This window comes from Oncorhynchus mykiss, chromosome 16 (genome assembly GCF_013265735.2).
Source record: "Oncorhynchus mykiss isolate Arlee chromosome 16, USDA_OmykA_1.1, whole genome shotgun sequence".
Taxonomy (NCBI): domain Eukaryota; kingdom Metazoa; phylum Chordata; class Actinopteri; order Salmoniformes; family Salmonidae; genus Oncorhynchus; species Oncorhynchus mykiss.
Window position 1 is genome coordinate 29,468,576 of NC_048580.1, and position 24,389 is coordinate 29,492,964.

The window sequence follows — 24,389 nt, forward strand, 5'->3', positions numbered from 1 at the left end:
CCTCCTGCAGCAAAGCACCCCCACAACATGATGCTGCCACCCCCGTGCTTCACAGTTTGGATGGTGTTCTTCGGCTTGCAAGTCTCCCCCTTTTTCCTCCAAACATAACGATGGTAATTATGGCCAAACAGTTCTATTTTTGTTTCATCAGACCAGAGGACATTTCTCCAAAAAGTACAATCTTTGCCCCCATGTGCAGTTGCAAACCGTAGTCTGGCTTTTCTATGGTGGTTTTGGAGCAGTGGCTTATTCCTTGCTGAGCGGCCATTCAAGTTATGTCGACATAGGACTCGTTTTACTGTGGATATAGATACTTTTGTACCTGTTTCGTCCAGCATCTTCACAATTTCCTTTTCTGTTCTGGGCTTGATTTGCACTTTTCGCACCAAAGTATGTCCCATGGTCCCATGGTGTTTGTACTTGCGTACTATTGTTTGTACAGATGAACGTGGTACCTTCAGGCATTTGGAAATTGCTCCCAATGATGAACCAGACTTGTGGAGGTCTACAATTTTTTTTCTGATGTCTTGGCTGATTTCTTTTGATTTTCCTATGATGTCAAGTAAAGAGGCACTGAGTTAGAAGGTAGGCCTTGAAATACATCCACAGGTACACCTCCAATTGACTCAAATTATGTCAATTAGCCTATCAGAAGCTTCTAAAACCGTGACGGAATTTTCTGGAATTTTCCAAGCTGTTTAAAGGCACAGTCAACTTAGTGTATGTAAACTTCTGACCCACTGGAATTGTGATACAATGAGAAATAATCTGCCTGTAAACAATTGTTGGAAAAATTACCTGTCATGCACAAAGTAGATGTCTTAACCGACTTGCCAAAACTATAGTTTGTCGACAAGAACTTGAGGAGTAGTTGAAAAATGGGTTTTAATGGCTCCCAACTTAAGTTTATGTAATTTTCCCAACTTCTGTAGGTCTTGCATTATGCCAATGCTTTGTGAGAAAGTACAAGTTGCCTCATGGTTATCCCAAGTTGAGGACTTGGCCCTAAATCATTCTGATTATGAGTTAGATGTATTTGATAGAAAGGGTCACTGTTGCATGATTTACACAATTGGTCCAGGCCGCGCTGAACTTGGTTGGCCTGGTTATGCATTCACCTTTAATTGCAGGAACAAGGTTATTAGAAAGTGTCTGATTCAGCAGTTGCTCTGTGCTCATTTGTGAAAAGCAGCTAGTGTGGTCATGTCAGCTGTAATATGTCAGTAAAGAGTTTTGTAAGGGCCCAACGCTTAACGTTAACTTGAACGTAAACTGTACTGTTCTGAATGACCAGTTGAAGAAAGTTGTGGTTATGGTGGCTGAGAGATCAATTGTTTGGTATTTTGAGATTGCAAATGGTCAAACCCCTATTGATCAGGCTACGCCATGCCACACACACCAAACAAGAGCAAACATACCTTTAGGAATGTTGAAGAGCAGTGCACACTGTTGTAGGAAAGTGTGTCGTTCAGTACAAACCTTTTGAGCATTGTATTAAAATATTTCATCAACTGAATATGCCCCTGGTTAGCCTCCCCAAGGTTTGGAATGATTGAGAGCCGTGTGAAACATATCCATTTAATAATGTTTTGCTCTCCATTGGTTCCCTCAGATGAGCTGTACCTCCCCGGGATGAGGAAGATTGACGGCATCATTGTGGAGCAGAAGAGGAGGCTGATGAGGAGAGTTAACATGGGTACTCAGCACCAGGTAACCTGCTTTGAATGTACTCTGTGTGTGTATATACAGTACCAGTCAAATGTTTGGACACACTTACTCATTTCAAGGTTTTTCTTTATTTTTACTATTTTTCTACATTGTAGAATAACATTGAAGACATCAAAACTATGAAATATCACATATGGAATCATGTAACCAAAAAAGCGTTAAACAAATCAAAATATATTTGAGATTCTTCAAGGTAGCCACCCTTAGCCTTTTTTTCCCACCTTTATTTAACCAGGTTGGCAAGTTGAGAACAAGTTCTCATTTACAGTTGCGACCTGGCCAAGATAAAGCAAAGCAGTTCGACACATACAACAACACAGAGTTACCCATGGAGTAAAACAAACATACAGTCAATAATACAGTAGAAAAATAAGTCTATATACAATGTGAGAAAATGAGGTGAGATAAGGCAGGTAAAGGCAAAAAAAAGGCCATGGTGGCGAAGTAAATACAATATAGCAAGTTAAACACTGGCTGACTTGATAGATTTGCAGTGGAAGAATGTGCAAAGTAGAGATAGAAATAATGGGGTGCAAAGGTGCCTTGATATCAGCTTTGTACACTCTTGGCATTCTCTCAACCAGCTTCACTTGGAATTCTTTTCCAACATTCTTGAAGAGTTCCCACATTTACAGAGTGCTTGTTGGCTGTTTTTCCTTCACTCTGCAGTCCAACTCATCCCAAACCATCTCAATTAGGGTGAGGTCGGGTGATTGTGGATGCCAGGTCATCTGATGTAGCACTCCATCACTCTCCTTATTGGTCAAATAGCCCTACCACAGCCTGGAGGTGTGTTGGGTCATTGTCCTGTTGAAAAACAAATGATAGTCCCACTAAGCGCAATCCAGACGGGTTGGCGTGTTTCTGCAGAATGCTGTGGTAGCCATACTGTTTAAGTGTGCCTTGAATTCTAAATAAATCACAGACTAAGCACCATCACACCACCACTTCCAAGCTTCATGGTTGGAACCACACATTCGGAGATCGTCCGTTAACCTACACAAAGACAAGTTGGTTGGAACCAAAAATCTCAAATTTGGACTCATCAGACCAAAAGACAGATTTCCACCAGTTTTATGTCCATTGCTTGTGCTTCTTGGCCCAAGCAAGTCTCTTCTTTTATTGTTGTCCTTTAGTAGTGGTTTCTTTGCAGAAATGTCACCATGAAGGCCTGATTCATGCAGTCTCCTCTGAACAGTTGATGTTGAGATGTGTCTGAACTCTGTGGAGCATTTACTTGGGCTGCAATCTGAGGTGCAATTAACTCTAATGAACTTTTCTGCAGCAGATGTAACTTTAGGTCTTCCTTTCCTGTGGCGGTCCTCATGTGAACCAATTTCATCATAGCACTTGGTTTTTTCAACTGCACTTGAAGAAACTTGTTAAAAGTTCTTGAAATTATCCGGATTGACGGACCTTCATGTCTTAATAAAGTAATGATGGACTATCGTTTCTCTTTGCTTATTTCAGCTGTTTTTGTCATAATATGGACTTAGACCTATTTGGTAAAAGACCATCTTCTGTATTAGAGGTTGACCGATTAATCAGCATGGCCGATTTCAAGTTTTCATAACAATCGGTCATCGGCATTTTTGGGCGCCGATTACATTGCATTCCACTAGGAAACTGCGTGGCATGCTTGACCACCTATTACACAAGTGCAGCAAGGAGCCAAGATAAGTTGCTAGCTAGCATTAAACTGATCTTATAAAAAACAATCAATCTTCATATAATCACTATTTAACTATACATAGTTGATGATATTACTAGTTTATCTAGCTTGTCCTGCGTTGCATATAATCAATGCGGTGCCTGTTAATTTATCATTCAATCACAGCCTACTTCGCCAAACGGGTGCCGATTTCACAAAAGCATATTTGATGCGGGAATGTACCTAACCATAAACATCAATGCCTCTCTTAAAATCAATACACAAGTATATCTTTTTTTAAACCTGCATATTTAGTTAAAAGAAATTCATGTTAGCAGGCAATATTAACTAGGGAAATTGTGTCGCTTCTCTTGCATTCATTTCACACAGAGTCAGGGTATATGAAACAGTTTGGGCTTGCTTGGCTCGTTGCAAACTAATTTGCCAGAATTTTACATAATTATGACCTAACATTGAAGGTTGTGCAATGTAGCAGCAATATTTAGACTTAGGGTTGCCACCCGTTCAATAAAATACGGAACAGTTCTGCATTTCACTGAAAGAATAAACGTTTTGTTTTAAAAATTAGATTTGACCATATTAATGACCAAAGGCTCGTATTTCTGTGTTTATTCTATTATAATTAAGCCTATGATTTGATAGAGCAGTCTGACTGAGCGGTGGTAGGCAGCTGCAGACTCGTAAGCATTCATTCCAACTTTCCTGCATTTGCCAGCAGCTCTTAGCAATGCTTGAGGCACAGCGCTGTTAATGACTTCAAGCCTTTCAACTCCTGAGATTAGGCTGGCAATACTAAAGTGGCTATAAGAACATCTAATAGTCAAAGGTATATGAAATACAAATGGTATAGAGAGAAATAGTCGATGCATCATGATTCCTATAGTAACTACAACCTAAAACTTCTTAACTGGGAATATTGAAGAACTGGGAATATTGAACCACCAGCTTTCATATGTTCTGAGCAAGGAACTTCAACATTAGCTTTCTTACATGACATATTGCACTTTTACTTTCTTCTCCAACACTGTGTTTTTGCATTATTTAAACCAAGTTCAGCATGTTTCATTATTTATTTGAGACTAAATAGATTTTTATTTATTATATTAAGTTAAAATAAGTGTATATTCAGTGTTGTAATTATCATTATTACAAATATATCAACCAATTTCTAAAGACTACTGACATCTTGTGGAAGTGATAGTAACTGCAAGCAAGTCCCTTAGAAATCTGGATTCCCAATGAAAACGCATTGAAAAGAGTGACCTAAAAAAAACTATCTGAATTGTTTGTCCTCGGGGTTTCGCCTGCCAAATAAGTTCTGTTATACTCACAGACATAATTCAAACCGTTTTAGAAACTTCAGAGTGTTTTCAATCCAAATCTACTAATAATATGCATATCTTCGCTTCTGGGCCTGAGGAAGCAGGCAGTTTACTTTGAACACGCTTTTCATCCGGATGTGAAAATACTGCCCACTATCCCAAATATTTTTTTTTAACTTGGGTCAAAACATTTCGGGTAGCTTCCCACAATAAGCTGGGGGAATTTCGGCCCATTCCTCCTGACAGAGCTGGTGTAACTGAATCAGGCTTGTAGGCCTCCTTGCTAGCACATGCTTTTTCAGTTCTGACAACAAATTTTCTATAAGTCTGAGGTCAGGGCTTTGTGATGGCCACTCCAATACCTTGACTTTGTTGTCCTTAAGGCATTTTGCCACCTCTTTGGAAGTATGCTTGGGGTCATTGTCCATTTGGAAGACCCATTTGCGACCAAGCTTTAACTTCCTGACTTTATGCCAGCAGCATATCAGCAGTGGTATGCAGTGGCATCCTAAAGACGGCACCCTCCACAGGGCAGTGTCCCCAATCACTGCCCTGGGGCATTGGGATATTTTTTAGACCAGAGGAAAGAGTGCCTCCTATTGGCTTGCTTCTGAAGCTAAGCAGGGTTGGTACTGGTCTGTTCCTGGATGGGAGACCAGAGGCTGCTGGAAGTGGTGTTGGAGGGCCAGTAGGAGGCACTCTTTCCTCTGGTCTAAAAAATATCCCAATGCCCCAGGGCAGTGATTGGGGACACTGCCCTGTGGAGGGTGCCGTCTTTCAGATGGGACGTTAAACGGATGTCCTGACTCTCTGAGGTCATTAAAGATCCCATGGCACTTATCGTAAGAGTAGGGGTGTTAACCCCGGTGTCCTGGCTAAATTCCCAATCTGGCCCTCAAACCATCACGGTCACCTAATGATCCCCAGTTTACAATTGGCTCATTAATCCCCCTCCTCTCCCCTGTAACTATTCCCCAGGTCGTTGCTGCTAATGAGAACGTGTTCTCAGTCAACTTACCTGGTAAAATAACAAATAAATAAATGTCTTGAGATGTTGCTTCAATATATCCACATAATTTTCCATCCTCATGATGCCATCTATTTTGTGAAGTGCACCAGTCCCTCCTGCAGCAAAGCACCCCTACAACATGATGCTGCCAACCCCGTGCTTCATGGTTGGGATGGTGTTCTTCGACTTGCAAGTCTCCCCCTTTTTCCTCCAAACATAACGATGGTCATTATGGCCAAACAGTTCTATTTTTTTTTTCATCAGACCAGGGGGCATTTCTCCAAAAAGTATGATCTTCGCCCCCATGTACAGTTGCATACCGTAGTCTGGCTTTTTTATGGCGGTTTTGGAGCAGTGGCTTCTTCCTTGCTGAGCGGCCTTTCAGGTTATGTCGATATAGGACTTTTTTTTACTGTGGATATAGATACTTTGTGAAGATGCTGGAGGAAACAGGTACAAGGTCCTTTTCTGTTGGTCTGGGATTGATTTAAACTTCACACCAAAGTACGTTCATCTCTAGGAGACAGAACTCGTCTCCTTCAGCAGCTGCTTGGTCCCATGGTGTTTTTACTTGCATACTATTGTTTGTTTGTTCGTTCAGATGAACATGGCGTTTGGAAATTGCTCCAAAGTACAAACCAGATTTGTGGAGGTCTACAATTTTTTTCTGAGGTGTTTGCTGATTTCTTTTGATTTTCCCAAGCAAAGATGCACAGAGTTTGAAGGTAGGCCTTCATACATCCACAGGTACACCTCCAATTGACTCAAATTATGTAAATTAGCCTATCAGACGTTTCTAAAGCCATGACATAATTTTCTGGAATTTTCCAAGCTGTTTAAAGGCACAGTCAACTTAGTGTATGTTAACTTCTGACCCACTGGAATTGTGATACAGTGAATTCTAAGTGAAATAATCTGTCTGTAAACAATTTTTGGAAACAAAATGAGTTTGTGACTCTTAACCTAAGTGTATGTGAACTTCTGTATAAAAATCGTCTGATTAAAATCGGTATCAGCTTTTTTTGTTCCTCCAATAATCGGTATCGGCGTTGAAAAATCACTATGTCCACCTCTATTCTGTATACCCACCCCTACCTTTTCACAACACAACTTATTGGCTCAAACACATTTAGAAGGAAAGAAATTCCACAAATTAACTTTTAACTGGGCACACCTGTTAATTAAAATGCATTCCAGGTTACCTTATGAAGCTGGTTGAGAGAATGCCAAGTGTGCAAAGCTGTCATCCAGGCAAAAGGTGGCTACTTTGAAGAATCTCAAATATGAAATACATTTTGATTTAACAATTTTTTGTTACATGACTCCATATGTGTTATTTCATAGTTTTGATGTCTTCACTTTTATTCTACAATGTAGAAAATTAAGAAAAACCCTGGAATGAGTTGTTTTCCAAACTTTTGACTGGTACTGTGTATATACAGTGCATTCGGAAAGTATTCAGACCCCTTGACTTTTTCTAAGTTTGGTTACGTTACAGCCGTCTTCTAAAATGTATTTAATCGTTTTCCCCCTAATCAATCTACACACAATACCCCATAATGACAAAGCATGAACAGGTTATTTTTTATATATTTTTTATTTTATAAAAAATAAACTGAAATCACGTAAGTATTCAGACCCTTTACTCAGTACTTTGTTGAAGCACCTTTGGCAGCGATTACAGCCTTGAGACTTTTTTTGAGACTTTTCTTCCTAACTCTGGCTGGGCCACTCAAGTGCATTCAGGGACTTGTCCCGAAGCCACTTCTGCATTTTTTTTATTGTGTGTGCTCAAGGTTGTTGTCCTGTTGGAAGCTAAACCTTCGCCCCAGTCTGAGATCCTGAGCTCTCTGGCGCAGGTTTTCGTCAAGGATCTATCTGTACTTTTCTCCGTTCATCTTTCCCTCTATCCTGACTAGTCTCCCAGTCCCTGCCGCTGAAAAACATTGGGCTGTCGTGCCTTTTTCTGAGCACTGGTTTCCGTCTGGCCGCTCTACCAAGACCTGATTGGTTGAGTGCTGCAGAGATGGTTGTCCTTCTGGAAAGTTCTCCCATCCCCACATAGGAACTCTGTCAGAGTGACCATTGGGTTCTTGGTCACCTCCCTAACCAAGGCCCATCTCTCCCGGTTGCTCAGTTTGGCCGGGTGGCCAGCTTTAGGAAGTCTCGATGGTCCCGAACTTCTTCCATTTTAGAATAATGGAGGCTACTGTGTTCTTGAGACCTTCAATGCTGCAGAAATGTTTTGGTACCCTTCCCCAGATCTGTGCCTCTACACAATCCTGTCTCGGAGCTCTATGGACAATCCCTTTTGACCTCATGGCTTGGTTTTTGCTCTGATATGCACTCTCAACTATGGGACCTTTATGTAAACTAGAGGTCGACCAATTATGATTTTTCAATGCCGATACCGATTTAGTGGAGGACCAAAAAAAGCCGATACCGATTAATCTGCCTATTTTTTTTAAAACTCGTAATAATGACAATTACAACAATACTGGATGAACACTTATTTTAACTTTTGACTGGACTCCAATCAACATTTTATTCATTTTAGAATAGTGTTTTTGTAAAATGGTTAAATTAAAATATCCATCTACACACAATACCCCATAAAGACAAAGCGAAAACAGGTTTTTGAAATGTTTGCAAATTTATTAAAAATCAAAAACTGAAATGTTATAAGTATTCAGACCTTTTGCTATGAGATTAGGTGTTTGCGCGTACAAAACATTAGGAACACCTAGTTGCACCCCAATTTCCCCTCAGAACAGCCTTAATTCGTAGCGCAAGCTGTTGAAAGCATTCCGCAGGGATGCTGGCCCATGTTGACTCCAATGCTTTCCGCAGTTGTCAAGTTGGCTGGATGTCCTTTTTGAGGGTGAAAAACCCAGCAGCGTTGCAGTTCTTGACACACCCTTATACCGGGTATGCCTGGCACCTACTACCATACCCCGTTCAAGGGCACTTAAATCGTTTTGCTTGCCCATTCACCCTCTGAATGGCACACATACACAATCAATGTCTCAATTGCCTAAATGCTTAAACATTATTCTTTAACCTGTCTCCTCCCTTTCATCAACACTGATTTTAAAGTAGATTAATTAAGTGACATCAATAATTATATTTGTATTTGACCTTTATTTAACTAGGCAAGTCAGTTAAGAACAAGTTCTTATTTTCAATGACGGCCTAGTGGGTTAACTATCTGTTCGGGGGCAGAACGACAGATTTGTACCTTGTCAGCTCGGCGGTTTGAACTTGCAACCTTCTGGTTACTAGTCCAACGCTCTAACCACTCGGCTACCCTGCCGCCCCAATAAGGGATCATAGCTTTCACCTGGTCAGTCTGTCATGGCAAGATCATGTGTTCCTAATGTATTCTTCACTCTGTGTATGCTTCTCTGGCCATCTGTTGTATGTATTTGTTTGCAGGATTCTCATGAATTTACATTTTATATTTGTTTATAGAATATTATGTTTCTATTTAACCTCAAACATTCTAGCCTTTTCAATATTCAAGGTCTACCTTTCATTCTGTCCTTCCTATTTTTCTCTCTCCACCCGTTTAGGATGCCCTGCACACGTACCCTCAGATGGCGGGGGACCCCCTGGACTCAGGAACTGTGAGGGTGCGGTTCAGTGGGGAGGGCTACAACCGCAAGACTCTCAACCGAGTCAAGAAGAGCCTGCCCAAACCACAGGTGTGTGTTTGTTGGTAATTCTGTGTGTGTGTTTGGAGGGAGGGGGGGGGGGTGGGGGGGGAGGGGTTGGTTGTCCATCTCTTATAAGTTGATAAAGTGTGTGTGTATTCCCATGTCGTGCTGTTGAACCTTGATTAGATGTGGGGGGGTGGGGGGGGTTCATATGTTTTTATACTATTAGAATAACCTCTCTGTCTTCCGCCAGGACCTTAAACTGTCAACAGAGTCATGTCGGATCTACAGCCTCTATCACTCCCTGCATCATTATAAATATCATACTTTCTTACATTGTAAGAAAGAGGTAAGGACATCCAACCTGTATTTTATACTATTGTAATAGGTATTTAAATATATTGTGATATTTAAAGAGCATCGAGAACAGTTCTTTAAAAAAAAAAAAATTTACCCAGCAGAAATATTAGTCCATCTTGTTTCATTCCCGAACCACTGCTTAAAGACACAAGCTTATATTGTTCCAATCAACACACAAGAGTTGTAATATATAGTGTTTTATATGTCCCATGCTGACATAGTCAACTAAATTAAATTCATACTTCATTGCCAATCAACAATAGTTGATAGGAATTCTAAATATTTTGTTTATATTAATATTGTGTTTCCCCAGCATACATCAAATATAGTTTATTCCTTGGGTAGATACGTCATAGCCTAGACATGAACTTCTATTTTTCAAATAGACATACTATTACCATAGTCAAAACATATATTGTGCTTATATTCTGTCTTCCCTGGCAGACCAACACTATAGAGCAGGCAGCTGAGGACCCTGGGCAGGAGGAGGTGGTGCAGCAGTGTATGGCCAACCATGGCTGGCTGGACACCCTCTTCAACTCCTTCATCGAGCTGCTCACACTCAGCACCAAGGCCTGAGGGACAGACCAAGGGGAAAGAATACAGAAAGAAAGAGGGAAAGCCAAAGAACATAAGGCACAAGAAACTAGGACCCCAGAAACAGAGGTTGGTGAACGAGTGGAAACGAGGGAATAGAGTTGTATAGAGGCCCCATCCCACCTGGAGTCGTGTGGGTCTGAGGGACAACTTGAAAGGCCACTCTAGGAACAAGAGGGTTGGTAGGTGTGACCTTGGAGAGTGACCTCTCCTTAGTTGCTCAATTACTAAAATATAGAATTACTTGACCTTGAGAATGGATGATGACCCCACAGGTGCTGGGGTCGTTCCTGATGGGCCAAGAGAGGAGACTGACCAATCAGGAGACAAAGACTGACATTAGGGTCACAGAGAAAAGACAAGGCAGATGGATGAGGTATTGCACCAAGTTACAGAGGATTGTCATACTGACATTGTAAAACGGTGTCAGTCCCAAACAGTTCAAAGAGAATCTATTACTGTTTCGTTTTTACATAAATTATCTTTTAAAGACTCTAACGGCTTTTAACGAGTGGACGTGGGCGAGAATGCTTTTTAAAACATTGTGTTAGAGGAGTGCAGTGAGCAGTGTGACTATATGGGAACGGATGCAACATAAAGGTGTTAATTCTCGCTCGCTCTATGCGACAGTAGTCGGCAGTACCGGCGCGCTATGTGGTAGTATATAAACACATTTGTATTATTTATGAGGTTTTTAATATAAACTCTCACAAGCGCTGGGATGCCGCCTTAGCATTTTAAGTAACATTTTTCACAGGATATACATAAAATCGTGCACCCACATATCCGAGCTGTCTTCCTTTTTTTTTCTATACAAAAGATTTGAGGAGGAGACGAAACCATGTTATCAACTATGTCTGTAAAAGGGGAGAATGGGAGAGTATATTTGAAATGTAGACATTGTAGTGCATTAGTTCATTCATCAGAATCATGCAGGTTAAAAATGAAAGAAACTAATAACCATATCCAGTTCCCTATACACGAGTGGTTATAAATAAGTAATATTTAAAAAGGAAATAGTAATTTCAATTTTATTAGTTTGATATTTGGGCATATTACTATGTTTCCAAAAAAAAGTCAATCAAATTTTCCTTCGAAAGAAAGTCTTTGTAAATATTGTACAGTTCTTGACACATTGTTTTCTTCTGTACATTAACCCTGTATTTGAAAAACAAATAAAACCGGCAAAGAACAATTTGTTGTTGAAATCAATGTATATGAAATGCAACAACTCCTCCACTATGCTGATCCTCAACACTGGAGCATAACAAGGGTGCCTGCTCAGCCCCCTCCTGTACTCCCTGTTCGCCCATGGCTGTGTGTCCACGCATGTCTCCAATTCAATCATCAAGATTGCAGACAACAACAGTGGTAGGCCTGTTTAACAACAACGATGAGACAGCCTACAGGGAGGAGGTGAAGGCCCTGGCAGAGTGGTGCCAGGAAATTAACCCCTCCATCAACATCAACAAAACGAAGGAGCTGATTGTGGACTTCAAGAGACAGCAGGGAGCAGGTGAACAGATTTAAGTTCCTCAGCGTACACGTCACTGACAGCCTGAAATAGTCCATCCACACAGACAGTGTGGTGAAGAAGTTGTAACAAGAGCACCTCTTCAACCTCAGGAGGCCTGTTCACCCCACTACCTTCTAGAACACAGGTGTCAAACCCTTTCTACGGAGGGCAGAGTGTCTGCGGGTTTTCGCTCCCTTGTACTTGATTGATTGAATTAAGTTCACTGATTAGTAAGGGAACTCCTTACCTGGTTGTCTAGGTCTTACTTGAAAGTAAAATACAAAAACCAGCAGACATTAAGCCCTGGTCTAGAAGGCAGAGATAGTACAGGTGCATCAAAGCTGGGACTTAGACTGAAAAGCAGCTTCTATGCGCTAACACTCAGACATCAGTTACAAAAGAAGCATGTGTTGAGTGAGTCCACCAGATCATAGGCAGTAGGGACGACCAGGGATGTTATCTTGTAAGTGTGTGAATTAGACAGTTTTCCTGTCCTGCTAAGTGTTCCAAATGTAATGAGTACTTTTCGATGTCAGGGAAAATGTATGGAGTAAAAAGTACATGATTGTCTTTAGAAATGTAGTGAAGTAAAAGTTGTCAAAAATATAAATAGTAAAGTACAGATACCCCCAAAAAATAATTAAGTAAAAATAGTTGAAAGTACTACTTGAAAATACTTTACAACCTGTAAATAGTCACCAATAGCCAGCCTACGCCCAGTACCCTGCCCTGAATTTAGTCACTGTTACTAGACAGTTACAACCTGGTACTCTACCCTGCACCTTTAGAGACTGCTGACCAATGTACTGCACATAGTCATTGAACACTGGTCACTTTAATGTTTACATACAGTTGTTTTACCCACTTCACATGTATTTTACTGTATTCTAGTCATGGCTCATCCTGTACAACTACTGCTGTACACACCTTTTAAATTCCTATACTGTCCATATACTCTATATACACACACACCATCATATATATTTATATTCCAGAATCATTGCTTGTTCAGGTATTTGCTTAAAATGTCTGATTTATTTTTTGGGATTTGTGTGTATTGTTCGGTATTACTGCACCTATGATAACATCTGCAAAATATGTTTAGGCGACCAATAAAATGTGATTTGATTTTGAAATAGTGTGACTACGCCACCTAGTGGCATTGGATAGATCACAAAAAGGAAGTTACCTCAGAGCTGTTTGTGACGTATAAACTGGAAAACGAAACTGAAGACACTGGATTTCCCAAGAAAGCATTCGCTTGATAGGACATACAGAGAGAGATACATCGGTTTTAATTTGATGCGAGTTTCTGTAGTCACGGTCGACACACTTTACATTTTTTGCATAATATATGTTAAGGATAATTACCAGACGGAGCTTTACTTTAATCCAGACAATACTGATTCGTGAACTTCGGCACACTGTCCGAAGACGAGGTAAGATAACCTTTAAATGTGCCATTCTTTGCTAGCACTATAGCGTTACTCAATCTAATGCAAATGTCAATTACCTGTGTGTGTGGGAAAGTGACACAATCAAATCCAAGTCTGTTATTACACACTACAATCTCTGGGAATGATTCATTGCGGTCCTGAACTAGCAAAGAGTATTTAGGATTACCCATAACATGCACAATTAATACATTTATGATACAGATACAGTGGAGTTGCATTTCTTTGAAATCCATAATCTACGATGATACACAGCCTAAACCAGAATCCTAACAGTTTTAAAATACATGGATAGATCCATAGATGTGTAATTTGTGTTGCATTGCTCAAATAATTTTTTTACACAAAGTATACTCAACCTGTTTTATCATTTCCAGTGTTTATGTACCGTCTAATCTGAATACTAGGCTATATTTTGATTATCTCTGATTTTAAAACGCGTGTATTTTTGTAATATGATGACCCCTATGACTGTTACTTTAACTTTTATTCATTCTATCGCTTTTATCATTTTGCAGTCTGTGAATGTAAATGCATGTCTGGTTTTTTCATCTTTTTTTAAAGGGAGTATTCAAAAATAAATCTGTGATTTACAGAAAGATATTGACTATACTGACCACAATTTATTTTATACATATTGTTCCCAGTTTACACAGGCTGTCACAATGCTCTTCTTTAACTCTTTTAGATTAAGACATGTCTCAATCCAAACCGCTCCTCATCCCATGGCTGCGCGAACAGATAAATAGTGGCCGGTATCCCGGGGTTACCTGGACCAATCAGGAGCAAACAGAGTTCTGCATCCCTTGGAAACATGCTTTGAGGCAGGATTCCTGCAGCGATGATGTACTTATTTTCAAGGTAAAGTCAATATCTCGCTCCTCACTTAAAAAATAAAGAAGAACAGTGTTCTTCTTTAAAAACTATATTTTGGTACAGTATTTGTTTCATTAGTCCATTGTTTATAGTCCCAAAATGTGTTGCATGTCAGCAATCAAGTTTTCAAGATAAATAACTTTCAAAAATACGATATGGTATGATACAGCCCCCACTTCTCCTTAGGCGTGGGCTGAGGTTAGCAATGGTAGGGTTCAAGGCGACCACTCCATTTGGAAGAGAAACTTCCGTTCTGCCCTCCGAGCCAAGGGGTTCAAAATGCTCCATGACAACAAAAATGATGCAGCCAACCCCAACAAACTGTTCCAGTGGCCAGATGAGGCACCCACAGGAGGTAAAGCACCAACCAAAAAAATACAAAGGAAAACAATTCAATGCTTGGTTTATTATTAAAACAATGACATATGGGTGTGACATAGGAGTTAAATATGAGTCAAATAGAACACGTTCTCTTTAATATACAGTAAATGGCCAAGAGATAAACATTTACTGAAAGTTGCAAAAATATTACATATCTAAATGGAGACATACGTTAGTAGCAGAACTTTAGTTCTGAAACAACATGAAATGACACTCAATCATTTTGTTTTCAAACTTGTGCATCTCTAAAGGATCTCAGCAACCAGAACATGATCTGTATCAAGATCCCAGTCCATTACAAGAAGTGAGTGTGCTTATAAGAATTCTCACTTGTGAATCGAATGCAGTACCTGTACTGTAAAATCTTTTTTAAACACCACTTCTTTTTCCCCAACTCTGCTCTTTTAGAGTCATGGTCTACCATGTTTTAATGACCTTTACCTTGCAGCAGAAGAAACTGTATACACAGGTAATGCAGATAAAAGTTTGTGACAATTTAACGACAATCTTTCAGGAAATGGATGATATTTAATGCAATCTAAAAGTAGGGTAAATGTACATTTATGAAATTTACTATGTCTCTTTTGTTATCTCATGTTATGTCTTCACTCATCTTTCCCACAACTACTCACCAGCGGAGGGGATCTCAACCACTATCAACCAGGATTTACTTCAGAAATGTCTGCAAGGGTTGAACATTGAACAAACAGGTGGGAACCACCGTTCCAATGTGGCACTCTTGACCAGCAACAGGTCAATCGCGAGCTACCAGTAGTTATGAAAAATATATTTCACAGCAGTTGCGTCGGTGCAACGATTCTATACACTATACCTGATTGTTTCGTCACCTAAACTGAAATTAGGTGAACTATTAGAATTTTATCAACCAGGAAATAACGGAGTGGTTTCAGCATAGTGCATCTTTTAAGCCTTTTTCTGGACTAGGAAGCCCTAGACCTAGGCTTAATCTGTGTCCGGGAAACCGGCCCATAATGATTATCATAATATAGGCTATTATCCAAGTCTTTCTCTTCACTCTTCCAACCTCTTCTGCAGAAGCTATTCGGGGTTATGAACTCCCCGTCGAGGAACTGCAATATCCAATGGAGGGCACGATTGGAGGGCATGGTTTGCTAGGGCAACAGCAGAATCCGGTTGTAATGGAGGATGCTGTGGGTGGAGCCGTGTTGCCCCCGCAACCGGTGTATCCAATGGATGGAGCCGTCGGTGGTGCCCATGAACAGCGGATGGTGGAGCAGTTAACAAATGAATTGTCCAGAACCATGGTGGACGAAAATTTTAGTAAGTTATGAATATTATTAGATTTCTACTTGTGGGTGCTAGGATTGAAGTTAATGCCAATTGGCTTCTCTTCACACAGTAGTTGGTGTCAATAGTCTGTCTTTGAAAAACATATAATTATAAATTATAATGTAGGCGTGCCAATGTTAATAGTTTAAATGCTTATAGGGCTGCTCAAGATTTTGTTCAGCTGGCATTGTTCATGTAGAACACAATCTGTGTTCTACATGAACAAGTTGAACATCCTTCTTCCCTCCATTTCAAAATGTTTTTTTTGCTACTGAAACAACCCTGTTTTGTTATGGGAGTGCCACTCTCGTTGGGTTACCCATGATTTCAATGTTGTATCTAGACAGTATATGGTCATGCACAGAACACTATCTTTCCCCAGGTTTAGTTGTTCCTCTCATCTTGACAACAATCTATTATTTTCCTTTCTTCCCCTAGAAACTCACTTCAGGGTTTCTGTGTACTACCGGGGAGTGAAGATGCCTGAGCAGCTGGTTGAGAACGAGGCAGGGTTCAGATTAGTCTACAGGTAAGATGGCATATAGCACAGCTAGGCTACATGTTTGTAATTTTTGTTGTTGTCTATTGTGTGTTTGGTTATGAACCCAGGACGATTAGCCCTGATGGAATAATTGGTAGCTCTGTCTCTACTAGACCTGAACTTACACAACCGCTTCTGGACCCAGATTCTGGCCTGAATCTGGTCTCTCTGCCCAGTCCACCGCCTGTCCGGGACGAAACTCAGGCCAAACTGACCCAAGATATCCTGGCTCTCCTGGGAGAGGGCCTGGAGGTGGGTGCCTCCGGGTCCATCATCTACGGACTCCGTAAGGGTGAAATTAAGGCCTTCTGGAGCCTTGACAAGTTTGACAATAGCAGGAGGCCCCAGGGAGTGTCCAAATGCCCGGAACCACTATATCAGGCCAAGGACTTCTATGGAGGTGAAAGAGGAAAATATATACTGAGACTGATAAATTTTTTTAGGAAGGTGGCATGATAAAATGTTTTAAAAAATCATTTCAGAGAAATGTATTAAAGGGGAAGTTTAGTATTTACTAAATGTAAGATGGTTCCTCAACCTTAAAGTAGTCTATGGGCCAGGAGAAAGTGTAGTCCGTGTTTTGGATTCACCCACTATAAACTTCAGCTAACTTTAGCCACCGCTAGCTAAAGATCAATGGGAGTGATGGGAGCAACCTTGCAATCTTCTAAACGGATTGGCTGCGTGACCAGATTATCTGGACACCTCTTCCAGATAGCTAAACAGCCGTCCCTACCTTCTGCGCATATGCTACTTCACAAACAATTTTTCTACGTAGCTCCTCTGCTCCCTCCGCTGCTGCTTCCGGCGCTCTTCCTGTTCTCATCCAATTATTTTCTCTGCTGTAACTATAAATTACATGATTGACATGTTGTAAAAACTCAACAGAGCACGCCACTAGGCAAAATATGTGCTTTGTTTGAAACAAAACACAGATAGGCAACAGTTTAACACCATCTGCTAAAAAAATTGGTCACGAAACAACACTACGTAATTCAAGAAGATCTAAATGCATATTCCCATAAAACTGAATGAGATTATATGGTTGCCATGCAGATGCTACATGGAGATTTCACTGGTAAAACGTAAATAATTATCGCTCACGATTGACAATGAGAAAGGGGAAGGGGGAGCAGCGACTATGTCGTTTTTGTTAGCCTAAAGTAACATGCGCAGAACGGGATACGGTTGTTTAGCTCTGGAAAAGTCATCCCCCCCCCCCCTGGGCGGGAAACCGTACCTGGTTGCTGCTATACATCGATCTTAAGTTAGCTGAAGTTTTCAGTGAAGAAAACCCAACCACGGATTAAGTCCAAATCACACGGGTAGTGTTTCATAAAAAATAATTATGCGCATGAATGAGTGTGTTTACGCTGGAAATAGAATGGATGGGAGTGAATAAGAGAAAACAAATAGCCGTGAGCATCAACTGCGTCACGAGCTGAATTGTGTTTCGGAATTATATATCACATTGTCAATGTCATTCCTTGTCGATATCACTGTTGCTGACAGACAAGTCGATTGATACATTTCAATGTGCATGGTTATTGAGTGCCTTGGTTCAAATTAATCATATCTGGTCTAGAGTTTGTGTGGGTCGTTTGTAGAAAGGGAATTCAAGGAATTGTTCCTACTTCCCTACTTAGCTACAGTTGAAGTCAGAAGTGTACATACACTTAGGTTGGAGTCATTAACTTGTTTTTCAACCACTGCACAAAATGATTGTTAACAAACTATAGTTTTGGCAATTCGGTTAGGACATGTACTTTGTGCATGACACACATTTTTCCAACAATTGTTTGAAGACAGATTAAATTATTTATAATTCACTGTATCACAATTCCAGTGGGTCAGAAGTTTACATACACTAAGTTGACTGTGCCTTTAAACAGCTTGGAAAATTCCAGAAAATGATGTCATGGCTTTACAAGCTTCTGATTAGGCTAATTGACATCATTTGAGTCAATTGGAGGTGTATCTGTGGATATATTTCAAGGCCTACCTTCAAACTCAGTGCCTCTTTGCTTGACATCATGGGAAAATCAAAAGAAATCAGCCAAGACCTCAGAAAAAAAATTGTAGACCTCCACAAGTCTGGTTCATCCTTGGGAGCAATTTCCAAATGCCTGTACAAACAATAGTACGCAAGTATAAACACCATGGGACCATGCAGCTGTCATACCGCTCAGGAAGGAGACGCATTCTGTCTCCTAGAGATGAATGTACTTTGGTGCGAAAAGTGCAAATCAATCCCAGAACAACAGCAAAGGACCTTGTGAAGATACTGGAGGAAACGGGTACAAAAGCATCTATATCCACAGTAAAACGAGTCCTATATCGACATAACCTGAAAGGCCACTCAGAAAGGAAGGAGCCACTGCTCCGAAACCACCATAAAAAAGCCAGACTACGGTTTGCAACTGCACATGGGGACAAAGATCTTAGTTTTTGGAGAAATGTCCTCTGGTCTGATGAAACAAAAATATAACTGTTTGGCCATAATGACCATCATTATGTTTGGAGGAAAAAGGGGGAGGCTTGCAAGCTGAAGAACCCCATCCCAACTGTGAAGCACGGTGGTAGCAGCATCATGTTGTGGGGGTGCTTTGCTGAAGGAGAGACTGGTGCACTTCACAAAATAGATGGTATCATGAGGATGGAAAATTATGTGGATATATTGAAGCAACATCTCACGACATCAGTCAGGATGTTAAAACTTGGTCGCAAATGGGTCTTCCAAAAGGACAATGACCCCAAGCATACTTCCAAAGTTGTGTCAAAATGGCTTAAGGACAACAAAGTCAAGGTATTGGAGTGGCCACCACAAATCCCTGACCTTAATCCCATAGAACATTTTTGGGAAGAACTGAAAAAGCATGTGCGAGCAAGGAGGCCTACAAACCTGACTCAGTTACACCAGCTCTGTCAGTAGGAATGGGCCAAAATTCACCCAACTTATTATGGGAAGCTTGTGGAAGGCTACCCAAAACGTTTGACCCAAGTTAAACAATTTCAAGGCAATGCTACCAAATACTAATTGAGTGTATGTAAACTTCTGACCCACTGTGAATGTGATGAAATAAATAAAAGCTGAAATAAATCATTCTCTACTATTATTCTGACATTTCACATGCTTAAAATAAAGTGATGATCCTGACCTAAGACAGGGAATTTTTACTCTGATTAATTGTCAGGAATTGTGAAGTACTGAGTTAAAATCTATTTGGCTAAGGACTTCAACGTTAAGTAAAGTTCTATGGTTAAAAAATATTTTGGTCTGTAGGCTGTGGTTTAGGCCTATCTGACAAATAGGCTACAGATTTGAAAACAATGCAGCAGCCTACCTATGTTAATTTTGATCATGGGGATGTATGTAGCCCAGGCTACTGCTGGAAAACTTGAGGAATGCGAGAGAGAGTACAACTGTTTAGAATTACTTTTCATGATAACGCAGGTGAACACAATGCTGTGTATTTGAATTAATGCTCGTGATTCTCTCACTTGCAAATTCACACGATCGACGGACGTCCCCTGTGTGATTTTGTCTTTACAGTTTCTCCTGGCCCATAGACAACTTTCAGGGTTGGAAACTTTTTTTGTTTTCATTTTTTTCGTTAACTTTTAATCAACTAGGCAAGTCAGTTAAGAACAAATTCTTATTTACAATGATGGCCTAACCCGGACTCTGTGCCTCTGCGTCACCCGGGAGCCCTGTTAGGAACATCTAACAATAAGTTGTAAAATACTGAACTTCCCCTTTTTATAGGTTTGAGAGGGAGTGATTCAGTCTTTCAGGTAGATGTGTAGTTCTCTGGCATAGACCTTCAAATCCCTTCACCCTCTTTCCTTCTTTCTCCAGGGCTGTTGAAGTTCATAAACAATGAAGGAAAATGTCCCCCCTTTTCTCTATTCTTCTGTCTGGGAGAGAAGTGGCCAGACCCGGACAACAGACCCTGGGAGAAGAAACTGGTCATGGTCGAGGTAAGACACACACAGTCATGAGCAGGCCTTGTGAACTTGGCATCATTTTGTTTAGTAATACATCATTTTTGTTATCTTGCCTTCTTCCTCTGCTCGAGGTTCACCTACGCTTGTTAGTTACCTACGATGTGCACTATTAGCGGTTGTGACAAGCAGAATGGTTTCTGTTTTCTCACAGACATGATTCAAACAGTTTTAGAAACTAGTGAAAACTAGTGTTTTCTATCCAAATCTATGAATAATATGCATATCTTATATTCTTGGCATGAGTAGCAGGAAGTTTAAATTGGGCACGCTATTTATCCAAAAGTGAAAATTCTTCCCCCTAGCCCCAAGAGGTTTTAACCAAGGTAGTCAGTCGTCTTGACTATTTGTCTTTTTCTCTCTTGCATCAAAGGTTAAGTCTCCTCCCTCTATATCTCACTGGGTTGGGGTTTTTTAGTCTTCAAATAGTCACTATTTCTAATGTGTCCATAATATTTGTGATTTCAGTAAGGGCACGGTGATGATAGTTTTTGGAGTGATTTCCTTTATGGTCCATTGAAGTACTTAGCACTGTGTTATAGACTCTTACCATAATGATTTGATCATTTGTTGCCTGTAAGTTCAATGAATTGGTATAAATATTTTAGATGAAGTATGGATCATCCTGATTTGGATCATATAGATTAATGAGCCAAATCTATTTTTCGTCCACTTTCGTATTCAAAAATATCCACCTTACTTGCAAATCATTCTTAATTATTTGTACATTCAGATCGACATTTTTGATAATTAATATCATCATACCTTTTGAGTTACTTTGTCCATGACAGAATATTATTTCACCACCCCATTCCTTTTTCCACACAACTTCATCTAAGGATGTGGCTAAAGGATTTTTCCTTTAGCCACGTTTATAACCTGCTAAACCATTACAATCATAACTGGCTATACTTATTTCACCCCTTACCATAACTCAATACTATTCTCAGTCTAAATTGACCATAATTAGTGCTTGTGAAGTTACTGCCATAAGAGGTATTTTGACGGTCAAAATTAGAGCTTTCAAATGTCTTATTTAGAATTCAAGAAATAGGTTCTAGCAATATTTGTTTTATTCCCTTGCCTGATGCCTTGCTCAAACAATTATTGCCTGATGGTCTTCCCTGATGTTTTCCCGAACTTACCAGTACCTTTTTGATGCAGTGTTTGTTTTTACACCTTTTAAAATATCCAAGTCATTTGACATCTTTTCTTAACATAGGGGCTGCAGGGTAGTCTAGTGGTTAGAGCGTTGGACTAGTAACTGGAAGGTTGCAAGTTCAAATCCCAGAGCTGACAAGGTACAAATCTGTCGTTCTGCCCCTGAACAGGCAGTTAAACCACTGTTCCTAGGCCGTCATTGAAAATAAGAATTTGTTCTTAACTGACTTGCCTAGTTAAAAAAAGGTAAAATAAATGTAAAAAATAAATAGAAACTTGGTTGCTGTTTGTATCTGCGCTAAGAAAGGTTAAAAAGGCAAAAAATATATCGGTATTGGTCGATATCGCAAATTGTTTTACTGATATACACTACATGACCAAAAGCTATGTTGACACTTGCTCGTCGGACATCTCATTCCAAAATCATGGGTTGCTGCAGGGACTTGCTTCCATTCAGCCAAAAGAGCATTACTGAGGTCGGGGCACTGATGTTGGGCAATTAGGCCTGGCTCGAGGCCAGCGTTCCAATTCATCCCAAAAGTATTCAGTGGGGTTGAGGTCAGTGCTCTGTGCAGGCCAGTCAAGTTCTTCCACACTAATTACGACAAACCATTTCTGTATGGCCCTCGCTTTGTGCATGGGGGGCATTGTCATGCTGAATAGAAAAGGGCCTTCTCCAAACTGTTGCAACAAATTTGGAACACAGAATTGTCTAGAATGTCATTGTATGCTGTATCGTTAAGATTTCCCTTCACTGGAACTAAAGGGCCCAGCCCTAGACCATTATTCCTCCTCCATCAAACTTTACCGTTGGCACTATGCATTCGGGCAGGTAGTGTTCTCCTGGCATCCGCCAAAACCAGATTCATCAGTCAGACTGCCAGATGGTGAAGTGTGATTCATCACTCCAAATAATGCTTTTCCACTGCTCCGAGTCCAATGGCGGTGAGCTTTACACCACTCCAGCCGACGCTTGGCATTGCGCATAGTGGTCTTAGGCTTGTGTGCGGATGCTCGGCCATGGAAACCCATTTCATAATGCTCTGCCGACGAACAGTTATTGTGATGAAGTTGCTTCCAGAGGCAGTTTGGAACTTGGTAGTGAGTGTTGCAACCAAGGACAGACTATTTTTACGCTGTTAGGTTCTAATTATTGTAGTAAGAACTCAACGGACACTGTGAAACCTTAAACCAACTTTATTCTTCCCAGAGGATCAAAGAGCTGAATCGACAAAGACGTGATTCCACCCGTGATAGTATACGTACCCCACTTTAGGTTGAGTCTCCTCCTTATCGCTAAACATTGCGTCATTATTGCTAGGCAGGGAGCTGAGTGACATGGGCAATAAACGGTTCCTCCCCTTATCAGTACTGCCACATGTGACCGTTTTCCCTGCACCCATCCCCTCCCAAGTTTAAGTACAGCACCTCTCATGTCTCTATTATCAGAAATAATAGAAATCCAAACTCATCAACGTGCTACACGTTTCAGCACTCGGCGGTCGCGTACTGTGAGTCCGCCTCTGCACACACTCCATTAGGTGTTTGGAAGTGAGATTCTGTTTGTTTTCCTCTGCATGTTTTTTTTAAAACTCATACTCTTTCTATCAGGTGGTGTTAACCTCTCTGGAGCTACTGAAGTCAATGGCGGTGGAAGGTGGTGCCTCCTCTCTGCAGTCTGTGGAACTGCAGCTGTCCTTGCAGGAGTATCTGCAGGAGATGATGGACTTGTGCTAAAGAGGGACTGATCCACCTACTGTAAAATACTGAGTATCCATTCTGTCATAACGTTTACTATTTTGTATGACCATATTTGATCAACTGTTCAGAACCAAAACAACAGTATGTGAGGGGGAATGGGTTAAATAAGCATTTAAGTTGAATGTCTAATAGGGAACCTCACTCTGTTTTGGGTTTTTTCAATGATACTGTAATCAACAAGGCATGCAGGGTTCTAAATTGCAACTATTTTGGTCACATATGCTCCTTAATATTTTGCTGTGCGACCTGGATTTTGTATTTGGGAGCACCAGTGTGCTGGTACTGATTGCACACGTTGACTACAGAAACACCGCTAACCAAACAACAATCTATGTATTGCTGTTGGTTGCTACACTCAAAATGTGCCCTCAAAGGTGCCGTCATGATGTGGTTTAATTTAGGACAAAACGGAATTAGCCAACAAAAATGCCCAAACTATGTAGAAGCCTAATATTCTACTCATGTAGTTTCAATGACAGGTATTTGTATCAATTTTAGCTTTTTATAATAAACAAATGTGTTTACAGGGTTACCTATTCGTTTCTAGGGCACAACATGTGCTTCAGAAGTTGTTTGAATTCATATAGGCTATATCCACTTTTCTGGTGCTCTTAAATGTTATGTTGTGCTCCTAACTTTTTCAAGTTGTGAGCACCAGTTCAGGATTATTAATTGAGGATAAATATCAAATCAAGCACAGTTATTATCCATCTAAACTGGAGAGGTAATGCATAGGCATGGCATCTATTTCACTTAAGTCTTAATAAATAATAACTGTAATATGGTACAATGGATTTCACACCTTTATTTAAAGGTCGACTGGCCAATAGCATGTATGTATGAGATTGAATGCATCACTCATCATAACTATCTCATCTCGTTTTCAAAACCACTCTTTCATAAGTCAAGACTTAACTGTATGCTGCGGTGAGACTAATTCAGACTACAATAAATAAAAAAAATACCTTTAAAATGTGTTTTAATCTACATCACTTTCTTCACTCTGTCATTGTAGCTGACCAAAAATACAATTTACGGA

General features: G+C 40.3%; 2 protein-coding genes across 3 annotated transcripts in view; both read left to right on the plus strand.

The window, feature by feature from the left end:
• LOC110491795 (proline-rich protein 12) overlaps positions 1 to 11,539 on the plus strand; it is a 55,774-nt gene extending 44,235 nt beyond the window's left edge. The window contains exons 12-15 of the mRNA XM_036946708.1: positions 1,613 to 1,710; positions 9,304 to 9,435; positions 9,641 to 9,736; positions 10,192 to 11,539. Coding sequence (XP_036802603.1) covers positions 1,613 to 1,710; positions 9,304 to 9,435; positions 9,641 to 9,736; positions 10,192 to 10,326 — 461 coding nt within the window. The 3' untranslated portion in view covers positions 10,327 to 11,539. The remainder of the gene's footprint in view (positions 1 to 1,612; positions 1,711 to 9,303; positions 9,436 to 9,640; positions 9,737 to 10,191) is intronic.
• Positions 11,540 to 13,068: 1,529 nt separating this feature from the next.
• On the plus strand, positions 13,069 to 24,327 carry irf3 (interferon regulatory factor 3). Of its 2 annotated transcripts, none has more exons than XM_021564413.2 (11): positions 13,069 to 13,299; positions 14,003 to 14,175; positions 14,377 to 14,545; positions 14,823 to 14,875; positions 14,980 to 15,040; positions 15,207 to 15,281; positions 15,628 to 15,873; positions 16,321 to 16,411; positions 16,522 to 16,823; positions 20,283 to 20,404; positions 23,201 to 24,327. In XM_021564413.2, the coding sequence occupies exons 2-11, from the start codon at positions 14,011 to 14,013 to the stop codon at positions 23,324 to 23,326; spliced, it is 1,410 nt and encodes a 469-aa protein (XP_021420088.2). In that variant the 5' UTR covers positions 13,069 to 13,299; positions 14,003 to 14,010; the 3' UTR covers positions 23,327 to 24,327.
• The last annotated feature ends 62 nt before the right edge of the window (positions 24,328 to 24,389 follow it).

Bases quoted from the DNA above. Each gene is read 5' to 3' on its own strand.
- irf3 (XM_021564413.2), top strand. From the start codon at position 14,011: ATGTCTCAATCCAAACCGCTCCTCATCCCATGGCTGCGCGAACAGATA. The intron at 16,412-16,521 runs GTAAGATGGCAT...AATAATTGGTAG, and splicing joins GGGTTCAGATTAGTCTACAG to CTCTGTCTCTACTAGACCTG. The intron at 20,405-23,200 runs GTAAGACACACA...TCTTTCTATCAG, and splicing joins AGAAACTGGTCATGGTCGAG to GTGGTGTTAACCTCTCTGGA.